The sequence below is a fragment of the Ranitomeya variabilis genome, chromosome 5 (genome assembly GCF_051348905.1).
Source record: "Ranitomeya variabilis isolate aRanVar5 chromosome 5, aRanVar5.hap1, whole genome shotgun sequence".
Lineage (NCBI taxonomy): Eukaryota > Metazoa > Chordata > Amphibia > Anura > Dendrobatidae > Ranitomeya > Ranitomeya variabilis.
The window spans coordinates 674,798,393-674,818,477 of NC_135236.1; the positions used below are offsets into that span (position 1 = coordinate 674,798,393).

At 42.1% G+C, this 20,085-nt stretch overlaps 1 protein-coding gene across 1 annotated transcript in view; it reads right to left on the reverse strand.

Annotated features, from left to right (window-relative positions):
- Positions 1 to 1,412: 1,412 nt before the first annotated feature.
- ITPR2 (inositol 1,4,5-trisphosphate receptor type 2) overlaps positions 1,413 to 20,085 on the reverse strand; it is a 260,824-nt gene continuing 242,151 nt past the window's right edge. Inside the window, exons 53-57 of the mRNA XM_077266872.1 lie at positions 11,496 to 11,626; positions 11,148 to 11,313; positions 8,898 to 9,058; positions 3,453 to 3,614; positions 1,413 to 2,244 (exon numbers count right to left, since the gene is read on the reverse strand). Of these exons, the coding sequence (XP_077122987.1) occupies positions 2,158 to 2,244; positions 3,453 to 3,614; positions 8,898 to 9,058; positions 11,148 to 11,313; positions 11,496 to 11,626 (707 nt within the window). The 3' untranslated portion in view covers positions 1,413 to 2,157. The remainder of the gene's footprint in view (positions 2,245 to 3,452; positions 3,615 to 8,897; positions 9,059 to 11,147; positions 11,314 to 11,495; positions 11,627 to 20,085) is intronic.

Below are 20,085 nucleotides of genomic sequence, written 5' to 3' on the forward strand. Positions count from 1 at the left end.
GCGTGGCTACAGCCTCTAACTCATTTTGTCCCGGGGGGTGTGGATAATGTACTTCCTTTGTTGATGGACGTGGTGGTCACCGCAATGGGAAGGAGATCCACTATTTCCCAAAACATTGATAAAACTGGAATACCCCTTTAAGTGGCGCAAAGAGTTAATCTGCGCTATCGCATGGCAGCGAGCCATTTTACACCCCCTCTCTCCAAGCGAGCGCCCGCGTGTTTGTCAGCACTGACAAAGCCTCTTTTATTAAAGGATGTCTAGACGGCCGCCGATCAATGTTTCTATAAGGTGGGAGCCGCTATGTCAAGGAATAAACACATTGTAGAACGCGGACCTCCGGATGATGAGTAACGCCGCGCCCACCGCACTCTCGAAAGAAAAGGAGACGTGGATGGCGATTTCAGCACATGAGGGGTTAATTCAGCACTAAAGAGCAGACTATGGTAGAATGTTATGGAAAGTTTCCTGCCTGGCGAGGGGTCCGCTGCTGGGACCACCGGAGGGTTAATTCTCCCATCAATTGTTAGATCCACAGTCCTCGGGTTCCGTTTATTACATTCTCGCTTTTTTTCAATGTGGCGGCTAATGATTGATTAATTGGTTTCTGAGACTACTGGTTCTAGTTAGTGAGATGCAACAGGTGCAGGGAATCTTGGGAAAAAAGTATGTAAATTAGCTCTCCTATGTGTTCCAAAAATGGGAGATGTCCCTCCTCCAGAGGGCTGTAACATTGTCATACTGCAGCATTGTTATCGCGACACCCCTCCCCCCATGGTGCGGCTAAATGGAACAGTCATCACCATCGAGTTCTATGGAGAACTAAGATCGGCTCACTCAAATCACGGGGGTGGTATCAGGTCTTGAGGCTGTTGATGGAATGGTACAGTGCATCAGTGGCACTACTTTCTGTCACCTATCTCTGAGAGACGTTTATATGTATACATGTGAAGGATATCACCCCCTTCTTTTATTATTATACGCTACTGATATTTGCATCACCACCCCTTTAAGGAGGACCTCTCACCGAGTCAAAAGTGTCCAGTTTTTGCTCTTATTTTTATTCCCCTGGATGTTACGTTTTTTATTTCTTTTAAATCCGCCAAACGGTTCAAGAGATATTATCATTTATATTTAGTGCTAATTTCATGGTCTTTACTAAGGAGGCGTGGTTCCTGAGTTAATTATGCAGAGACACGCCCCAGAGGAGCCTGTGAGCCATGCCCCCTATATAAAAAGGACCATATCTCTCGAACTGTAAGTCGGATTTACAAAAAACAAAAACTGGATTACTCAGGGGAGCAACGAGAATCGAATAAGTGTAAAAAAGAGGTCACTTTTGACTTAGGTGCTCTTTAATTCGTGTCACATTATACTTTATCAATAAAGCAGGTTGATAATCACAGCGATCGTCTAATACATTCATTTTTTATTGCACTGGTCTTTACAGTGGTCCCCCGGTCTGATCCATGGAACATTCTATGTACAGAATTCTATAAAAATCATAAAACATGATAAAAACCCACTTCCCATCCCCCACCCCTGGCTGCCGTGACCAATTTAGAGGGAGTTATCCATCTTTATGCAAATGAAGCTTAACCCATTGCATAACACATGTAAATTTAAGGACATTTAAGTCCCACCCCCAAATATTTTAAAATTGGGGTGTGGTTTTGCTTAGCCACACCCCTTTTACTACCCGAATTGTCCCAGCAAAATCCTGGCTGTTGGATATGATCAATTTGGAAGTTTATTATGCTTCGTTTATATGGAGTATCCCTTTAAAAAAACTCCCAGGATTCTAATGAGATGATGATAAGTAGTTCATAGACTATCGCATATGTTAGCGGAATAAAAAAAAAGCAAAAACGATGCAAATATCCCCAAAACGTCTTTACGAGAAGATCCCTTGTTCATGTCTTAAAGGCACGGCGCGGGTTGTGCAGTCATCGCTTAGTAGATCCAGTCTTTGCGCGGCTGTCGGTATCACTCACCGACGAGATCCCTTAAAGGGGCCGCACACTTCATCCCTTGTACATCCGCAGTTGTGGTCCCTTTATCAGCCCCATGCGGCTTTGACCAGTCCATCTTCCTCTGTCGCCCTAGGTAAAGCAATAACATAGGGATGGCGGACATCTTTATGCTTCACCCGCGCAATCAGTGCGGAGAGAGATGATGGTTGACGTGAGACGAGTTCGAGCCTAGAAATCCCAGACGCTGCTTGTTTTTCCTTTGTTCTGTCATCTGTAAAAAAAAAAAAAAAATATTGAAAGGGGTGGGTCAGACACACCTGGATAATAGATAGGGGGTCCCGAGCAGTAGACCTCACCCTTGTATGGTGTCGATATGCCCTACCCGTGTACATGGACAGGGCTTGCCTTACTGACACATTGCCTTTAACTCTCTCATCTGACGGCGACTGGGTAGATCTGATCAGTGGTAGAAGCAATGATCGGGGGGGGGGTGCGCGTTTTAGGACCATTAGGACCTCGCTCTTTGCATGACCCCTATACAACTAATCAGTTTCCTCCGTGGAAGAGCCGCTTGATGATCAGCGTGGGCGCCGGAGCCGAAGCACTAAGAGCATCATCTCCTCCCAAGGCCAGGAGCAGCTCCTGAGAGTCGTCTGGCGGCAGCGGTCACCTAGTTCAGGGGATGGCTCCTTAACCCTCAGCTATCCTGATTTCTTAAAGATCTTACTAACTATCTGCAATGAAGGACATGGCTTCTGGGACTACTGGTTCTCCTTAGGGAGATCCAGCTGGTGCAGGGAGTCTTGGGAAAAAAAGTATGCAAATTAGCGGCATGGGGAGGCAGTATACTGTATGGCAGAAGGAACTTTCTGTGTATGTATACCAAAATAGTAATCACCCAAGAAGCGAGGCTCCTGTTTTTGAACTGACACTTTTTATGAGGTTCAGTTTTTTGCCATAAAAAAAAATACTAGAACCTTGATGGTACCCAAAATACTAGAACCTTGATGGTACCCGTCAACTTAAAAGGGGTCTATTAAGATTTGTCTGAATCAGTTTGATACCCGTTACTTTATAAATGGAACCTAAAACTAATTTCATATGCTGGACTCTCTTAATCTAGAAAACCTTTGCTCCTCCCTTCCATGTGATATGACTTTTTCCACTCCAATCTCCTCCCATAGTGTCACATTTAAAGGGGATACCTCACTAAGACTTCCCCATTCCATATGCCTTATTAGGATATGTAGACATCAAAGAGGCAGTCCCGACAATCAGGACCCCCAAGCATCTGGTAGACCATCATTTTTTTTGTTGTCATCTGGATTCGTGAAGGCAAAACTGATATAAAACCTTGTTATGCTCAATAGAGGCTCCTCGGGGGCGGAGCATGGCATGGATTCAAAGAGAAATCACCTGTACAAATTCTCCGCCCCCTTACAGTTTGGGACATTCCCCCCAGTCTCCACATTTACTCGCCTGCTCTTTCAGCTCAGCAAGCTGTCCGGACAGCTGTTTCACCAGACTCATCGTAGATTCCAGCTTTTCCTGCAAATTCCTGATTTCGTTCTGCTCATTTTCGCCCTCGCTGCTGACGAGGGACATGGCGCGCATCCGAGGAAACCAGTCCAAGTTTTTTTCCTGTAAAAAAAAAGAGCAAAAACAGAGAGATTTATCTCGCAGTAGATTCCACAAAGAGGACATGTGGTCACAACATCCATCACTGGGGTGTCCAAAAATCTCTGCTCCCTGGAAGGTAAAAAGGGTATGTATGCCTTTAAAAAGATCCATGGGGGAGGGTCTATCCATCCCCCCCAATGATTGTTAAGGGCTGCGGCGTCTGAAGAGCGATGTGCCCTATAGCTTCTGTCACCATCAGTTGTTAGAAGTTCTCAGATGATAAGGTTGTCTGGACCTCCAGGGATCGGCTGTAATCTGTGGATTTCCCTACAGCACCTCCGCAGGTCAGGAGGGGTATTACACAGTTCTTAATGAAAACACAAAATTAGCCCACAAAGATGTGTCGGGTCCTCCAGGAGGAGAGATTCTCTTCGAAGCCACTCTCAGCTATGGTTCAGAGATGAAAGTCCAGAAGAACAGGGGGTCCGGTTTCTCCTGTCGAGTGGCGGTTGCACATGTGCTCTATGGGGCTGACGGAGATGGGCACGATGAAAAAAAATGGGTGTAACTCGAGATCAGGGCCCCTTATTGCGATCTGGGCCCTCCATTATGTAGGGATTGGAGGTTTATTTCAGATACTAGTTTACGGTATTATGCTCTCGTCATCCTGCGCCGCGTCCTTTCCCCTGGAGTGATTTCCGCCACCTCGTGTCATCCAGGACAGTACATAGATAATCAGGAGGTTTCGGTCTTTTAGAGCCGCGGTCCTCGCGTCGGGCCCCAGATAACACTGTGTACTAAAGTTTATCAGCAGCAGAGAGCGACGATTCCAGGTTCAGCCGAGTTTAAGCGACCATAAAAGAGTCTCGTGCATCAGCCGAGCGGCACGTGCGCCCATTAAGGGCCCTGGGACTGTTTACCACCAATTATGCGGTGACCTCTGATCGGATGGATTTCCACAGGACGTGTGAGACACGGATAATACCGAACCGCCCGACACGTTCAGCTCCCGCTCTGCTGTGTCCTGCGTCATCCATCAGAGAGACAGTGAAATATGACAGCGCTCCTGGCTCCGAGAGGTCGCGCCTCCATCTCCCGTCCCCGTACAATCACGTCTGCAGGCATAATTTACTATAGAAAATGAGTCAATGCTGACACCCTGCATGGCCACTGTGCGGCACTATTTATAGAGACTGTACTGGACCATTAATATGGTTACTATATGGTATTAATGATAAGAGCACCATATGGCACTACTAATATAAGTACTCTATGGCACTGTGTAGCACTACTGATATAGGTACTGTATGGCACTAATGATATGTGCACTGTATAGCACTATTAATATACGTACTGCACGGCACTAATGATATGGCACTACTGATACAGGTACTGTATGGCACTATTAATATAGGTACTGTATGGCGCTATTAATATAGGTACTGTACGGCACTAATGATATGGTACTACTGATACAGGTACTGTATGGCACTATTAATAAATGGCACTGTATAGCACTACTGATATAGGTACTGTACGGCACTAGTGACATGGCACTGTATAGCACTAGTGATATGGCACTGTATAGCACTACTGATATAGGTACTGTACGGTACTAGTGACATGGCACTGTATAGCACTAGTGATATGGCACTGTATAGCACTACTGATATAGGTACTGTACGGCACTAGTGACATGGCACTGTATAGCACTAGTGATATGGCACTGTATAGCACTACTGATATAGGTACTGTACGGCACTAGTGACATGGCACTGTATAGCACTAGTGATATGGCACTGTATAGCACTACTGATATAGGTACTGTACGGTACTAGTGATATGGTACTACTGATACAGGTACTGTATGGCACTATTAATATATGGCACTGTATAGCACTAGTGGCACTGTATGATGAATACTATGGATACTGAACGGCACTATTGAAATGGACACTATATGATACTATTACTATAGACACTGCACGGCATTACTACCATAATATAGATACTGGCTGGCACTATCGATATTGACACTAACAGTGTAAAACTACTAATATGTGCAGTGTATGTCACTACTGATATGGCACTGTATGATTTTATTACATAAGAACTTGTATGAATGTGGACACTAAATGACATATTAATGCCCCCCTATAAATGCTCCTCCAACTACCTGAGCACCAATCAGATCTCCTCTCCTGGGAACGGCTTGGGGTCTGTGGCCTTAGATTATAACCTGTCAGCCGCAGCCATACTGGAGGTGACAAAGCTTTATAACAAGCAGAGTGAACAGAAGTCCAGCAGCCATTGGACAGCAGAGGTCACATGATCTACAAGAGCTCTGTAGTAAAGGGGCGGAGCTGTGACAGGCTAAACAACGGCAACTTCCATTTTTTTTCCCCCACCAAAACTCTTGCTTTGAATCTCACTGGCAGCTACCAGGAGCGATTCTGGTAATAACATTATATTAAGGAATTGTTAGTTAAGCGATACCCAAATATTTTCTGCAAAAAAACAAAGTGGAGTCACCCTTTAAATGGAATTTTTTTTTTTTTACATAGAGGGGCTGTGTCACCTTTATATCCTTGGAGGAGCTCCGAAAGAAAGTTACATCCAACCCAAACAAGCAATTAAGTGATAAATTAGCCGCGCATCCGTAATAAATAAATTCATTTAAGTTATTAAAACAAAATTTACTAATTGCAGACGAAGGAAAATTACCAGCTGCAAAATCAACATTTTTTTTTTTACATTTCTGGGAAATTTTCTCCGTCGATGACACCGAGGGTTTATTATTTGGATCGGGGCGTAAAGTGCGGCAGAAGACGAGGAGGGGACGCAGGATGTGATCGGCTGAGATCTGGCTCCTCATATGTCTCCCTCCTACACGCGACAATTATAGGATCTGTAATAAAACACATTATCGCCTTACAAAATGCTCAATCTGGGGCTGCATTCTCCCAAATTGGGTCAAAACGAGCTCTAAAAATAACTGCCCGCGTGTGACTGCGCCGCGCCGAGCTTTGTCAGAACTTCATAATTGGGAATTTGTGTTTCGTTGTTTGGACATTTTGCTCAGATACAAGTCTCAGAAGTTTCAAGCTTCTTACTCTTCTATGTACAGCAGCCGATCAGAGCAGGTTGAGCAGCAGTGTAAAGTAATGCGGAGGGACCGAGGGAGAAACCACAGGACAAGCGAATAAATAAGGGGCATAGAGAAAAGAGAGGAGATAAAAAAGGTAAGAAAAGGAGAGGAGATCTAGGAAAAGGGGAGGAGACGTAGGAAAAGGGGGAGGAAATATAGGAAAAAAGGATATGAAGAGGAGAGGAAATATAGGAAAATGGGAGGAGATAGGACAAAGGTAAGAAAAGGGGAGAAGATATAAGAAAAGGGGAGGAGATATAGGAAAAAAGGTAAGAAGAGGGGCGGAGACATAGGAAAATGGGAGGAAACAGGAAAAGAGGGAGGGGACATAGAGAAAGGAGAGGAGATAGAAAAGGTAAAAAAAGGAGAGGACATAGGAAAAGGGGGAAATAGAAAAAAAAGGTTAGAAAAGGGGAGAATATATACGAAAGGGTGAAGAGATAGAAAAAAGGTAAGAAAAGGGGAAATTAAGAGAAGGGGAGGGGACAGGAAGAGAAAGGGAGGGGACAGGAAGAGAAAGGGAGGGGACAGGAAGAGAAAGGGAGGGGAAAGGAAGAGAAAGGGAGGGGAAAGGAAGAGAAAGGGAGAGGAAAGGAAGAGAAAGGGAGGGGAAATTAAGAGAAAGGGAGGGGAAATGAACAGAAAGCAAGAGAAAGGAGGGGAAAGGAAAAGAAAGGGAGGGGAAAGGAAGAGATAGGGAGGGGAAAGGAAGAGAAAGGGAGGGTTAAAGGAAGAGAAAGGGAGGGGAAATAAAGAGAAAGGGAGGGGAAAGGAAGATAAAGGGAGGGGAAATAAAGAGAAAGGGAGGGGAAAGGAAGAGAAAGGGAGGGGAAAGGAAGAGAAAGAGAGGGGAAAGAAACAAAGAGGGGAAAGGAAGAGAAAGAGAGGGGAAAGGAAGAGAAAGGGAGGGGAAAGGAAGAGAAAGGGAAGGGAAAGGAGAAAAGGAAGAGAAAGGGAGGGGAAAAGAAGGAAAAGGGAGGGAAAGGAAGAGAAAAGGGGGGAAGGGAAAGGGAGGGAAAGGAAGAGAAAAGGGGGGGGAAGGAAGATAAATGGAGGGGAAAGGAAGAGAAAGGGAGGGGAAAGGAAGAGAAAGAGAGGGGAAAGAAACAGAAAGAGGGGAAAGGAAGAGAAAGAGAGGGGAAAGGAAGAGAAAGTGAGGGGAAAGGGAGAAAAAGGGAAGTGAAAAGGAGAAAAGGAAGAGAAAGGGAGAGGAAAAGAAGGAAAAGGGAGGGAAAGGAAGAGAAAAGGGGGGGAGGGGAGGGAAGAGAAAAGGGGGGGATGGAAGATAAAGGGAGGGGAAAGGAAGAGAAAGGGAGGGGAAAGGAAGAGAAAGGGAGGGGAAAGGAAGAGAAAGGGAGGGGAAAGGAAGAGAAAGGGAGGGGAAAGGAAGAGAAAGGGAGGGGAAAGGAAGAAAAAGGGAGGGGAAAGGAAGAAAAAGGGAAGTGAAAAGGAGAAAAGGAAGAGAAAGGGAGGGGGAAGGAAGAGAAAGGGAGGGGAAAGGAAGAGAAAGAGGGAAAAGGAAGGAAAAGGGAGGGAAAGGGAGAGAGAGAGAAATTAAGAGAAAGGGGGGTGAAAAGAAGAAAATGGGATGTGAAAAGAAGAGAAAGGGAGGGAAGAGAAAGGGAAAGGGAGGGGAAAGAAAGGGAGGTGAATGGAAGAGAAAGGGAGGGGAAAGGAAGAGAAAGTGCTGAAGTAGGAGATAAAGGGGGAGGACTACATAAAAACAGTTCAGGATAGAGAGGGGATGAGAATAAAGGTGTAAGAGAAAACGAGGAGGAGACAGAAAAAAGTGAGAGTAGATAGAAAGAAAATAGGGGAGAGAAAGTGAGAAAGGGCCGTGGATAGAGAGTCCTTTCTATTTCGGTCACTTCGCTCACTGAAAATAACTGTATGTGGAATTATAGAACATGGAGTTTGTCGGATTTTGCGGTCACATAATTAGTAATGTTATTTACTTGATCAGAATGAAGGCTCAATATAAAGCAATTCATGTAAAGGAAATCCGCCTTCCATGCGGCAACGTCCTGCTGCGCTTGTGCTTATGCATCGCAGCTAATCAGAGCAGGCAGGGCTGCAGTGTAAAGTATGGGTGGAGGGAGATTTCAGGCTACAATCACACGAAACTAGGCTTGTATATGACATTTTAGGTGACTTACTGCAATCATTTTCGCCACAAAGCTCTCAGGGCCGGTGTATTCAGTGGGGTCCTTCACTTTGACCAGAACAATGAAGTACAAATAATGCCACATGCAGTGTTCTGACATGATGTGCTCCTCGAAGGAGACCGTCTTATTATCAAACTTGTCTCTCTCCAGACCTGCAAGAAAAACAAAATAAGAAGAGGAGGAGGAAGAGGAGAGTGAGGTAGAAAGGAGGAGAAAGAGAAAGAGGGGCAGAAAAAGTGGTGGAGGAGAAGAAAGAAAAAGGGAGAGGAAGAGAATGGAGAGCGGTGACAGGAATAAAAGGAGTAAAGAAGGGAAGTGCGAGGGGGAAAAACAGTATCAAAGGAGGGGAAAGATAAGAGGAGAAAGACAGAAATAGAAGGAAATAGAGAAAGAGAATGGGGACGGAAGATTAGGGAACGGGAAAAGAAGGAACATAGAAGAGGGGTAAAGAAAGATAAAGGGAGGGAAAAAATTAGAAATGGAAGGAGATAAAAATAGGAAGGAAAAGGGTTGTGAGGTAGGAGGAGGTAGAGAAAAAAAAAGTTAGAGACAAAAAGGATCAAGTGACAAAGGTAGGGGATAAAGAGAAAAAAGAGGAGAAGATAGAGAAAGAAGGAGGAGACAAAGGGATAAAGGGTATAGAGCATGAGAATAAAAAATAAAAAGTAGTTGTCGATAGGACGGAGGAAGGTTAAGACAGAGGTAGATGGACATAAAAAAGAAAAAGAAAGAAAAGAGAAAGAAAAAAGGAGATAGGAAGGAAGAGAGAAAACGAGACAGAAAATTATAGATACAAAAAGAGGGCATCAGATAGAAAAAGGAGGACGTGACTAAAGAGAAAGGAGAACCATATTGTAAGAAAGAAGTAGCAGAAAAGGATAAGGAAAAGGGAAAAAATGAGAATCAAAAGAAGCAGCATGAAGAAAGGGTGAGAGTTTGTGAGACAACAGTTAAAGAGATAGCAAGAGAAAAGGGAGAAGAAAGCAAGAAAGGGGAGATCAAGATAAAGAGGAGGAGAGAGTGAGATAAAGGGGAGGAGAGAGCGAGATGAAGGGGAGGAGAGAGAGCGAGATAAAGGGGAGGAGAAAGCGAGAGAAAGGGGAGAAGAAAGTGAGATAAAGGGGAGAAAAGAGCGAGATAAAGGGGAGGAGAGAACAAGATAAAGGGGAGGAAAGAGCAAGATAAAAAGGAGGAGAGAGCGAGAGAAAGGGGAGGAGAGAGCAAGATAAAGGGGAGGAGAGACCGAGAAAGGTGAGGAGAGAGTGAGATGAAAGGGAGGAGAGAGAGCGAGAGAAAGGGGAGGAGAGAGCGAGAGAAGGGAGGAGAGAGCAAGATAAAGGGGAGGAGAGAACAAGATAAAGGGGAGGAGAGCGCACGATAAAGGGAAGGAGAGAGCAAGAGAAAGGGGAGGAGAGATCGAGAGAAAGGGGAGGAGAAAGCGAGAGAAAGGGGAGGAGAAAGCGAGAGAAAGGGGAGGAGAGAGCGAGAGAAAGGGGAGGAGAGAGTGAGTCAAAGGGGAGGAGAGAGCGAGATAATGGGGAGGAGATAGTGAGAGACAGCAGAGGAGAGAGCGAGAGAACGAGGAGGAGAGAGCGAGAGAAAGGGGAGGAAAAAGAAAGCCGTGAGGCTTAAAAATGATAAGAGAAACAAAGGAGGGGGAAAGGGAGAAGATGAACAGAGAATGTGGAGGAAATAAAAAAGAGTAAGGGGAAGACATAATGGGAAGGGTGGAGAGAAGGAGAAAAAACTGAAAATGAGAAATGTGCAAGAGATGGAGGAAGAGAAAAAAAGAAAAGATGAAAAAGAGTGAGGAGATAAAGAAGAACAGAGAGTAAAAAAGGGAAAAGTAAGGAGGATTGCCAAACAAACAGGAAAGTCAAAAAGAGGAGGGAAAAAAAAAAGATTGGGGGAGATAAAAAGGAGGTGAGAGGAGGGACCGAGCCATAGAGAAGGATGGGGACACATCACCCGCTGATGTAATGAAGCGACCTGAGATCTTTCAAGGATGTGATTTCTATTTTCTTTATTTCGGAACTTACTGTATTTATAAGGAAATCTAATCAGATAATTGGAGATAATGATTCACTGCGGATAATAACTCTGCCGTACACGACGATGGGGGAAAGGAGCACAAGTTCTCAGCTTCACCTTCACACATAATAAGCAGAGGACACCAGGAGCACGTGGCACCAGTGTCGGTCCTATACAGAGGTGACACTGCCAGGTAACCTCGCTGCTTACCACAGATGAAGCACGTGGTCTTCAGGATCTCCTCCTTCTTCTGTTTCTCGCTCCTCAGATCGGCAAATGTATCAATGATGACACCAAAAATAAGATTGAGGACGATAATGATGACGATGAAGTAGAAGAGAAGATCATACACGACCCTGGCAGCAAAGAGGGGTTCCTGGAAGAAAGGGGTGAAGGAAGCAAATGAGTACAGGACAAGAGTCAAGATTCTCAAGAACCATGGAGGTGAACCACAACATGACCTGTAGACATTCCCCATTCATGTTATGGATAAAGTGGCAGCTCCAAGGAGGACAAAGCATTGGACAACTGCATTACATCCAAGAAATATAGACTTACATCCTTTGAAGGCTTCCGGAGAACATCTCCGACACCTCCCCCATTCCTCAGACCTTGGTTTAGGACTGTCACGATACACATGAGCAGCGTGTCACAGGCCCGTTCATTCCCTTCTTCTCCGGTGTCTCCATCTGTAAAGAACACAAAATAGCAAGTGTCTTACCATGAAACTTAAAATACAGGCAGTCCAACAGTGATGGACAAGAGAGGGTGGCTGCAGACAGGATCTTATCATGTATCTCTGTATACAGGGAGCTCCCCCTAGTGGTGGCTGCAGACAGAATCTTATCATGTATCTCTGTATGCAGGGAGCTCCCCCTAGTGGTGGCTGCAGACAGGATCTTATCATGTATCTCTGTATACAGGGAGCTCCCCCTAGTGGTGGCTGCAGACAGGATCTTATCATGTATCTCTGTATACAGGGAGCTCCCCCTAGTGGTGGCTGCAGACAGGATCTTATCATGTATCTCTGTATACAGGGAGCTCCCCCTAGTGGTGGCTGCAGACAGGATCTTATCATGTATCTCTGTGTACAGGGAGCTCCCCCTAGTGGTGACTGCAGACAGGATCTTATCATGTATCTCTGTATACAGGGAGCTCCCCCTAGTGGTAGCTGCAGACCGGATATTATCATGTATCTCTGTATATCTTTATACGGGGAGCTCCCCCAAGTGGTGGCTGCAGACAGGATCTTATCACGTATCTCTGTATACAGGGAGCTCCCCCTAGTGGTGGCAGCAGACAGAATCTTATCACGTATCTCTGTATACAGGGAGCTCCCCCTAGTGGTGTCTGCAGACAGGATCTTATCATGTATCTCTGTATACAGGGAGCTCCCCCTAGTGGTGACTGCAGATAGGATCTTATAATGTATCTATGTATACAGGGAGCTCCCCCTAGTGGTGGCTGCAGACAGGACCTTATCATGTATCTCTGTATACAGGGAGCTCCCCCTAGTGGTGGCTGCAGACAGGATCTTATCATGTATCTCTGTATACAGGGAGCTCCCCCTAGTGGTGACTGCAGACAGGATCTTACCATGTATCTCTGTATACAGGGAGCTCCCCCTAGTGGTGGCTGCAGACAGAATCTTATCACGTATCTCTGTATACAGGGAGCTCCCCCTAGTGGTGTCTGCAGACAGGATCTTATCATGTATCTCTGTATACAGGGAGCTCCCCCTAGTGGTGACTGCAGACAGGATCTTATAATGTATCTATGTATACAGGGAGCTCCCCCTAGTGGTGGCTGCAGACAGGACCTTATCATGTATCTCTGTATACAGGGAGCTCCCCCTAGTGGTGGCTGCAGACAGGATCTTATCATGTATCTCTGTATACAGGGAGCTCCCCCTAGTGGTGACTGCAGACAGGATCTTACCATGTATCTCTGTATACAGGGAGCTCCCCCTAGTGGTGGCTGCAGACAGGATCTTATCATGTATCTCTGTATACAGGGAGCTCCCCCTAGTGGTGACTGCAGACAGGATCTTATCATGTATCTCTGTATACAGGGAGCTCCCCCTAGTGGTGGCTGCAGACAGGATCTTATCATGTATCTCTGTATACAGGGAGCTCCCCCTAGTGGTGACTGCAGACAGGATCTTATCATGTATCTCTGTATACAGGGAGCTCCCCCTAGTGGTGGCTGCAGACAGGATCTTATCATGTATCTCTGTATACAGGGAGCTCCCCCTAGTGGTGACTGCAGACAGGATCTTATCATGTATCTTTGTATGCAGGCTACAAGAGACCATATATAACCATATATTATGAGCTTTATCAGCAGACGCTGTTGTGCCTAAAACAACGTGGGGGTTATCAGAGGGGCAGATGTTAGATTGTTTGTGTTAATGGATCTGTGTCTGAGGTTTCAAATCCCCTCTAAATTCGGCAATTTATAATGGATCCATGAACGTGTGGAAACGCTGAGCTGGACGGACGCCCGATGAGAGCGGTTCCGTGCCGGGTTGAGCAGCCTACACAGGGATAAATATAAAATCTATGGAGCCAGATGACTTTCACATCTATTAATAAGTGAGGGATACAAGTATCGTCTCTCCGCTGCCGGCTGCGCTGTGAAGCCGCTCTGGCGGGATAAACATATGTGTTTACTCAGCAAATGAAGAGGAGGACGAGGAAACCAGAGAAAATCTGCACACGAGTCTGAGCACAGATCTAACATGGCGTGTGTCTATTATCTATCTATTTATCATCTATTATTTACAGTGGGAAAGGAAAGTATTCACACCCCTTTACATTTTTCAATCTTTGTTTCATTGCAGCCATTTGATAAATGGCTCTGCACCCCATCTTGACTGAAAAAAAAACGAATGTAGAAATTTTTGCAAATTTATTAAAAAAGAAAAACTGAAATATCACATGGTGATAAGTATTCAGACCCTTTGCTCAGACACTCATATATAAGTCCCATGCTGTCCATTTCCTTGAGATCCTCCTTGAGATGGTTCTACTCCTTCATTGGAGTCCAGCTGTGTTTAATTAAACTGTTAGGACTTGATTTGGAAAGGCGCACACCTGTCTATATAAGACCTCACAGCTCACAGTGCATGTCAGACCAAATGAGGATCATGAGGTCAAAGGAACTGGCCAAGGAGCTCAGAGACAGAATTGTGGCAAGGCACAGATCTGGCCAAGGTTACAACAGAATTTCTGCAGAACTCAAGGTTCCTAAGAGAACAGTGGCCTCAATAATCCTTAAATGGAAGAAAATTGGGACCACCAGAAGTCTTCCAAGACTTGGCCGTCCAGCCAAACTGAGCAATCATGGGAGAAAGGCCTTGGTGAGAGAGGTAAAGAAAAACCCCAAGATCACTGTGGCTGAGCTCCAGAGATGCAGTAGGGAGATGGGAGAAAGTTCCACAAAGTCAACTATCACTGCAGCCCTCCACCAGTCGGGCCTTTATGGCAGAGTGGCCCGACGGAAGCCTTTCCTCCGTGCAAGACATATGAAAGCCCGCATAGAGTTTGCTAAAAAACACATGAAGGACTCCCAGACTATGTGAAATAAGATTCTCTGGTCTGATGAGATGAAGATAGACCTTTATGGTGATAATTCTAAGCGGTATGTGTGGAGAAAACCAGGCACTGCTCGTCACCTGTCCAATACAATCCCCACAGTAAAACATGGTGGAGGCAGCATCATACTATGGGGGTGTTTTTCAGCTGCAGGGACAGGATGACTGGTTGTCATTGAAGGAAACATAAATGTGGCCAAGTACAGAGAGATCCTGGATGAAAACCTCTTCCAGAGTGCTCTGGTCCTCCGACTTGGCCGAAGGTTCACCTTCCAACAGGACAATGACCCTAAGCACACTGCTAAAATAACAGAGGAGTGGCTTCAGAACAACTCTGTGACCATTCCTGACTGGCCCAGCCAGAGCCCTGACCTAAACCCAACTGAGCATCTCTGGAGAGACCTGAAAATGGCATCCACCAACGTTCACCATCCAACCTGACGGAACTGGAGAGGATCTGCAAGGAAGAATGGCCGAGGATCCCCAAATCCAGGGGTGAAGAACTTGTGGCATCATTCCCAAGAAGACTCATGGATGTACTAGCTCAAAAGGGGCTTCTACTCAATACTGAGCAAAGGGGCTGAAGACTTATGACCATGAGATATTTCAGGTTTTCTTTAAATTATCTATCTCTCTATTATCTATCTATTATCTCTCTATAGATTATCTGTCATCCATCCATCATTTCTCATTCTCCCTGATGGATCTCTTTGAGGCAACCACAAAAAATATTGAAAAGTGGTCTTCTCGTGGGTCAGTTTCCATAAAATACGGCAGAACTGCAGGCTGGCCCCTCTGGAGAGGATTTATTGTGGTTTTCTTTGATATTACGCAATATAATAATTACACAGCACCCCTAGTGGTCAGAAATAGACATAACCAGGGTCATAATTTTTCCACGGTGCCTCGTTTTTCATACAAAGAAGATAATTTTTATATCTAATTTTCAATCAATGATTTAACTTTCTAGAATAATATTTTTGCTCCTTTGAGAAATTATCTTGTATTGATCAGAGTTTGTGATGTTTGATGCTTAGCTCCAGGGCTAGTGAGAAGATTGTGCAGAAAACAGCGGTGGTGCGCCACGTGGCGGGTTTATTATATCTTCCGATATTCCAGGAACACAGAATATGGAAAAGCACAGTATATAAAGTATATACTCTTGTGCATAGGAGCAGTATTATAGTAGTTATATTCTTGTACATAGGGGCAGTATTATAGTAGTTATCTTCTTGTACATAGGGGCAGTATTATAGTAGTTATATTCCTGTACATAGGAGCAGTATTATAGTAGTTATATTCTTGTACATGGAGCAGTATTATAGTAGTTATATTCTTGTACATAGGAGCAGTATTATAGTAGTTATATTCTTGTACATAGGGGCAGTATTATAGTAGTTATATTCCTGTACATAGGAGCAGTATTATAGTAGTTATATTCTTGCACATAGGGGCAGTATTATAGTAGTCATATTCTTGTACATAGGGGCAGTATTATAGTAGTTATATTCTTGTGCATAGGAGCAGTATTATAGTAGTTATATTCTTGTACATAGGAGCAGTATTATAGTAGTTATATTCTTGTACATAGGAGCAGTATTATAGTAGTTATATTCTTGTACATAGGGGCAGTATTATAGTAGTTATATTCTTGTACATAGGGGGCAGTATTATAGTAGTTATATTCTTGTACATAGGAGCAGTATTATAGTAGTTATATTCTTGTATATAGGGGCAGTATTATAGTAGTTGTATTCTTATACATAGGGGCAGTATTATAGTAGTTATATTCTTGTATATAGGGGCAGTATTATAGTAGTTGTATTCTTGTACATAGGGGCAGTATTATAGTAGTTATATTCTTGTACATAGGGGCAGTATTATAGTAGTTATATTCTGTACATAGGGGCAGTATTATAGTAGTTGTATTCTTATACATAGGAGCAGTATTATAGTAGTTATATTCCTGTACATAGAGGGCAGTATTATAGTAGTTATATTCTTGTACATAGGGGCAGTATTATAGTAGTTATATTCTTGTATATAGGAGCAGTATTATAGCAGTTATATTCTTGTACGCAGAGAGCAGTATTATAGTAGTTATATTCTTGTATATAGGGGCAGTATTATAGTAGTTATATTCTTGTACATAGGAGCAGTATTATAGTAGTTATATTCTTGTACATAGGGGCAGTATTATGGTAGTTATATTCTTGTACATAGGCAGTAATATAGTAGTTATATTCTTGTACATAGGTGCAGTATTATAGTAGTTATATTCTTGTACATAGGAGCAGTATTATAGTAGTTATATTCTTGTACATAGGGGCAGTATTATGGTAGTTATATTCTTGTACATAGGCAGTAATATAGTAGTTATATTCTTGTACATAGGAGCAGTATTATAGTAGTTATATTCTTGTACATAGGAGCAGTATTATAGTAGTTATGTTATTGTACATAGGGGCAGTATTATAGTAGTTATATTCTTGTACATAGGGGCAGTATTATAGTAGTTATATTCTTGTACATAGGGGCAGTATTATATTAGTTATATTCTTGTACATAGGAGGAGTATTATAGTAGTTATATTCTTGTACATAGGGGCAGTAATATAGTAGTTATATTCTTGTACATAGGAGGAGTATTATAGTAGTTATATTCCTGTACATAGGGGCAGTATTATAGTAGTTATATTCTTGTACATAGGGGCAGTATTATAGTAGTTATATTCTTGTACATAGGGGGCAGTATTATAGTAGTTATTTTCTTGTACATAGGGGGCAGTATTATAGTAGTTATTTTCTTGTACATAGGGGCAGTATTATGGTAGTTATATTCTTGTACATAGGCAGTAATATAGTAGTTATATTCTTGTACATAGGGGCAGTATTATAGTAGTTATATTCTTGTACATAGGGGGCAGTATTATAGTAGTTATTTTCTTGTACATAGGGGGCAGTATTATAGTAGTTATTTTCTTGTACATAGGGGCAAGTTTAATGGTTTTTATATTATTGTACATAGGCAGTAATATAGTGGTTATATTCTTGTACATAGGGGCAGTATTATAGTAGTTATTTTCTTGTACATAGGGGCAGTATTATAGTAGTTATATTCTTGTACATAGGGGCAGTATTATAGTAGTTATATTCTTGTACATAGGGGCAGTATTATAGTAGTTATATTCTTGTACATAGGGGCAGTATTATAGTAGTTATATTCTTGTACATAGGAGCAGTATTATAGTAGTTATATTCTTGTACATAGGGGGCAGTATTATAGTAGTTATATTCTTGTACATAGGGGCAGTATTATAGTAGTTATAGTCTTGTATATAGATGCAGTATTATAGTAGTTATATTCTTGTACATAGGGGCAGTATTATAGTAGATATTCTTGTACATAGGAGCAGTATTATAGTAGTTATATTCTTGTACATAGGAGGAGTATTATAGTAGTTATATTCTTGTACATAGAGGCAGTATTATAGTAGTTATATTCTTGTACATAGAGGCAGTATTATAGTAGTTATATTCTTGTATATAGGAGCAGTATTATAGTAGTTATATTCTTGTACATAGGGGCAGTATTATAGTAGTTATATTCTTGTACATAGGGGCAGTATTATAGTAGTTATATTCTTGTACATAGGGGCAGTATTATAGTAGTTATATTCTTGTACATAGGGGCAGTATTATAGTAGTTATTTTCTTGAATATAGGGGCAGTATTATAGTAGTTATATTCTTGTACATAGGGGGCAGTATTATAGTAGTTATATTCTTGTACATAGGGGGCAGTATTATAGTAGTTATTTTCTTGTACATAGGGGGCAGTATTATAGTAGTTATTTTCTTGTACATAGGGGGCAGTATTATAGTAGTTATATTCTTGTACATAGGGGCAGTATTATAGCAGTTATATTCTTGTACATAGGGGCAGTATTATAGTAGATATTCTTGTACAAAGGAGCAGTATTATAGTAGTTATATTCTTGTACATAGGAGGAGTATTATAGTAGTTATATTCTTGTACATAGGGGCAGTAATATAGTAGTTATATTCTTGTACATAGGGGCAGTATTATGGTAGTTATATTCTTGTACATAGGCAGTAATATAGTAGTTATATTCTTGTACATAGGGGCAGTATTATAGTAGTTATATTCTTGTACATAGGGGGCAGTATTATAGTAGTTATTTTCTTGTACATAGGGGGCAGTATTATAGTAGTTATTTTCTTGTACATAGGGGCAGTATTATGGTAGTTATATTCTTGTACATAGGCAGTAATATAGTAGTTATATTCTTGTACATAGGGGCAGTATTATAGTAGTTATATTCTTGTACATAGGGGGCAGTATTATAGTAGTTATTTTCTTGTACATAGGGGGCAGTATTATAGTAGTTATTTTCTTGTACATAGGGGCAGTATTATGGTAGTTATATTCTTGTACATAGGCAGTAATATAGTGGTTATATTCTTGTACATAGGGGCAGTATTATAGTAGTTATTTTCTTGTACATAGGGGCAGTATTATAGTAGTTATATTCTTGTACATAGGGGCAGTATTATAGTAGTTATATTCTTGTACATAGGGGCAGTATTATAGTAGTTATATTCTTGTACATAGGGGCAGTATTATAGTAGTTATATTCTTGTACATAGGAGCAGTATTATAGTAGTTATATTCTTGTACATAGGGGCAGTAATATAGTAGTTATATTCTTGTACATACGGGCAGTATTATAGTAGTTATATTCTTGTACATAGGGGCAGTATTATAGTAGTTATATTCTTGTACATAGGGGCAGTATTATAGTAGTTATTTTCTTGTACCTAGGGGGCAGTATTATAGTAGTTATATTCTTGTACATAGGGGGCAGTAATATAGTAGTTATATTCTTGTACATAGGGGGCAGTATTATAGTAGTTATTTTCTTGTACATAGGGGTCAGTATTATAGTAGTCATTTTCTTGTACATAGGGGGAAGTATTATAGTAGTTATATTCTTGTACATAGGGGCAGTATTATAGCAGTTATATTCTTGTACATAGGGGCAGTATTATAGTAGATATTCTTGTATATAGGAGCAGTATTATAGTAGTTATATTCTTGTACATAGGGGCAGTATTATAGTAGTTATGTTATTGTACATAGGGGCAGTATTATAGTAGTTATATTCTTGTACATAGGAGCAGTATTATAGTAGTTATATTCTTGTACATAGGGGCAGTATTATGGTAGTTATATTCTTGTACATAGGCAGTAATATAGTAGTTATATTCTTGTACATAGGTGCAGTATTATAGTAGTTATATTCTTGTACATAGGAGCAGTATTATAGTAGTTATATTATTGTACATAGGGGCAGTATTATGGTAGTTATATTCTTGTACATAGGCAGTAATATAGTAGTTATATTCTTGTACATAGGAGCAGTATTATAGTAGTTATATTCTTGTACATAGGAGCAGTATTATAGTAGTTATGTTATTGTACATAGGGGCAGTATTATAGTAGTTATATTCTTGTACATTGGAGGAGTATT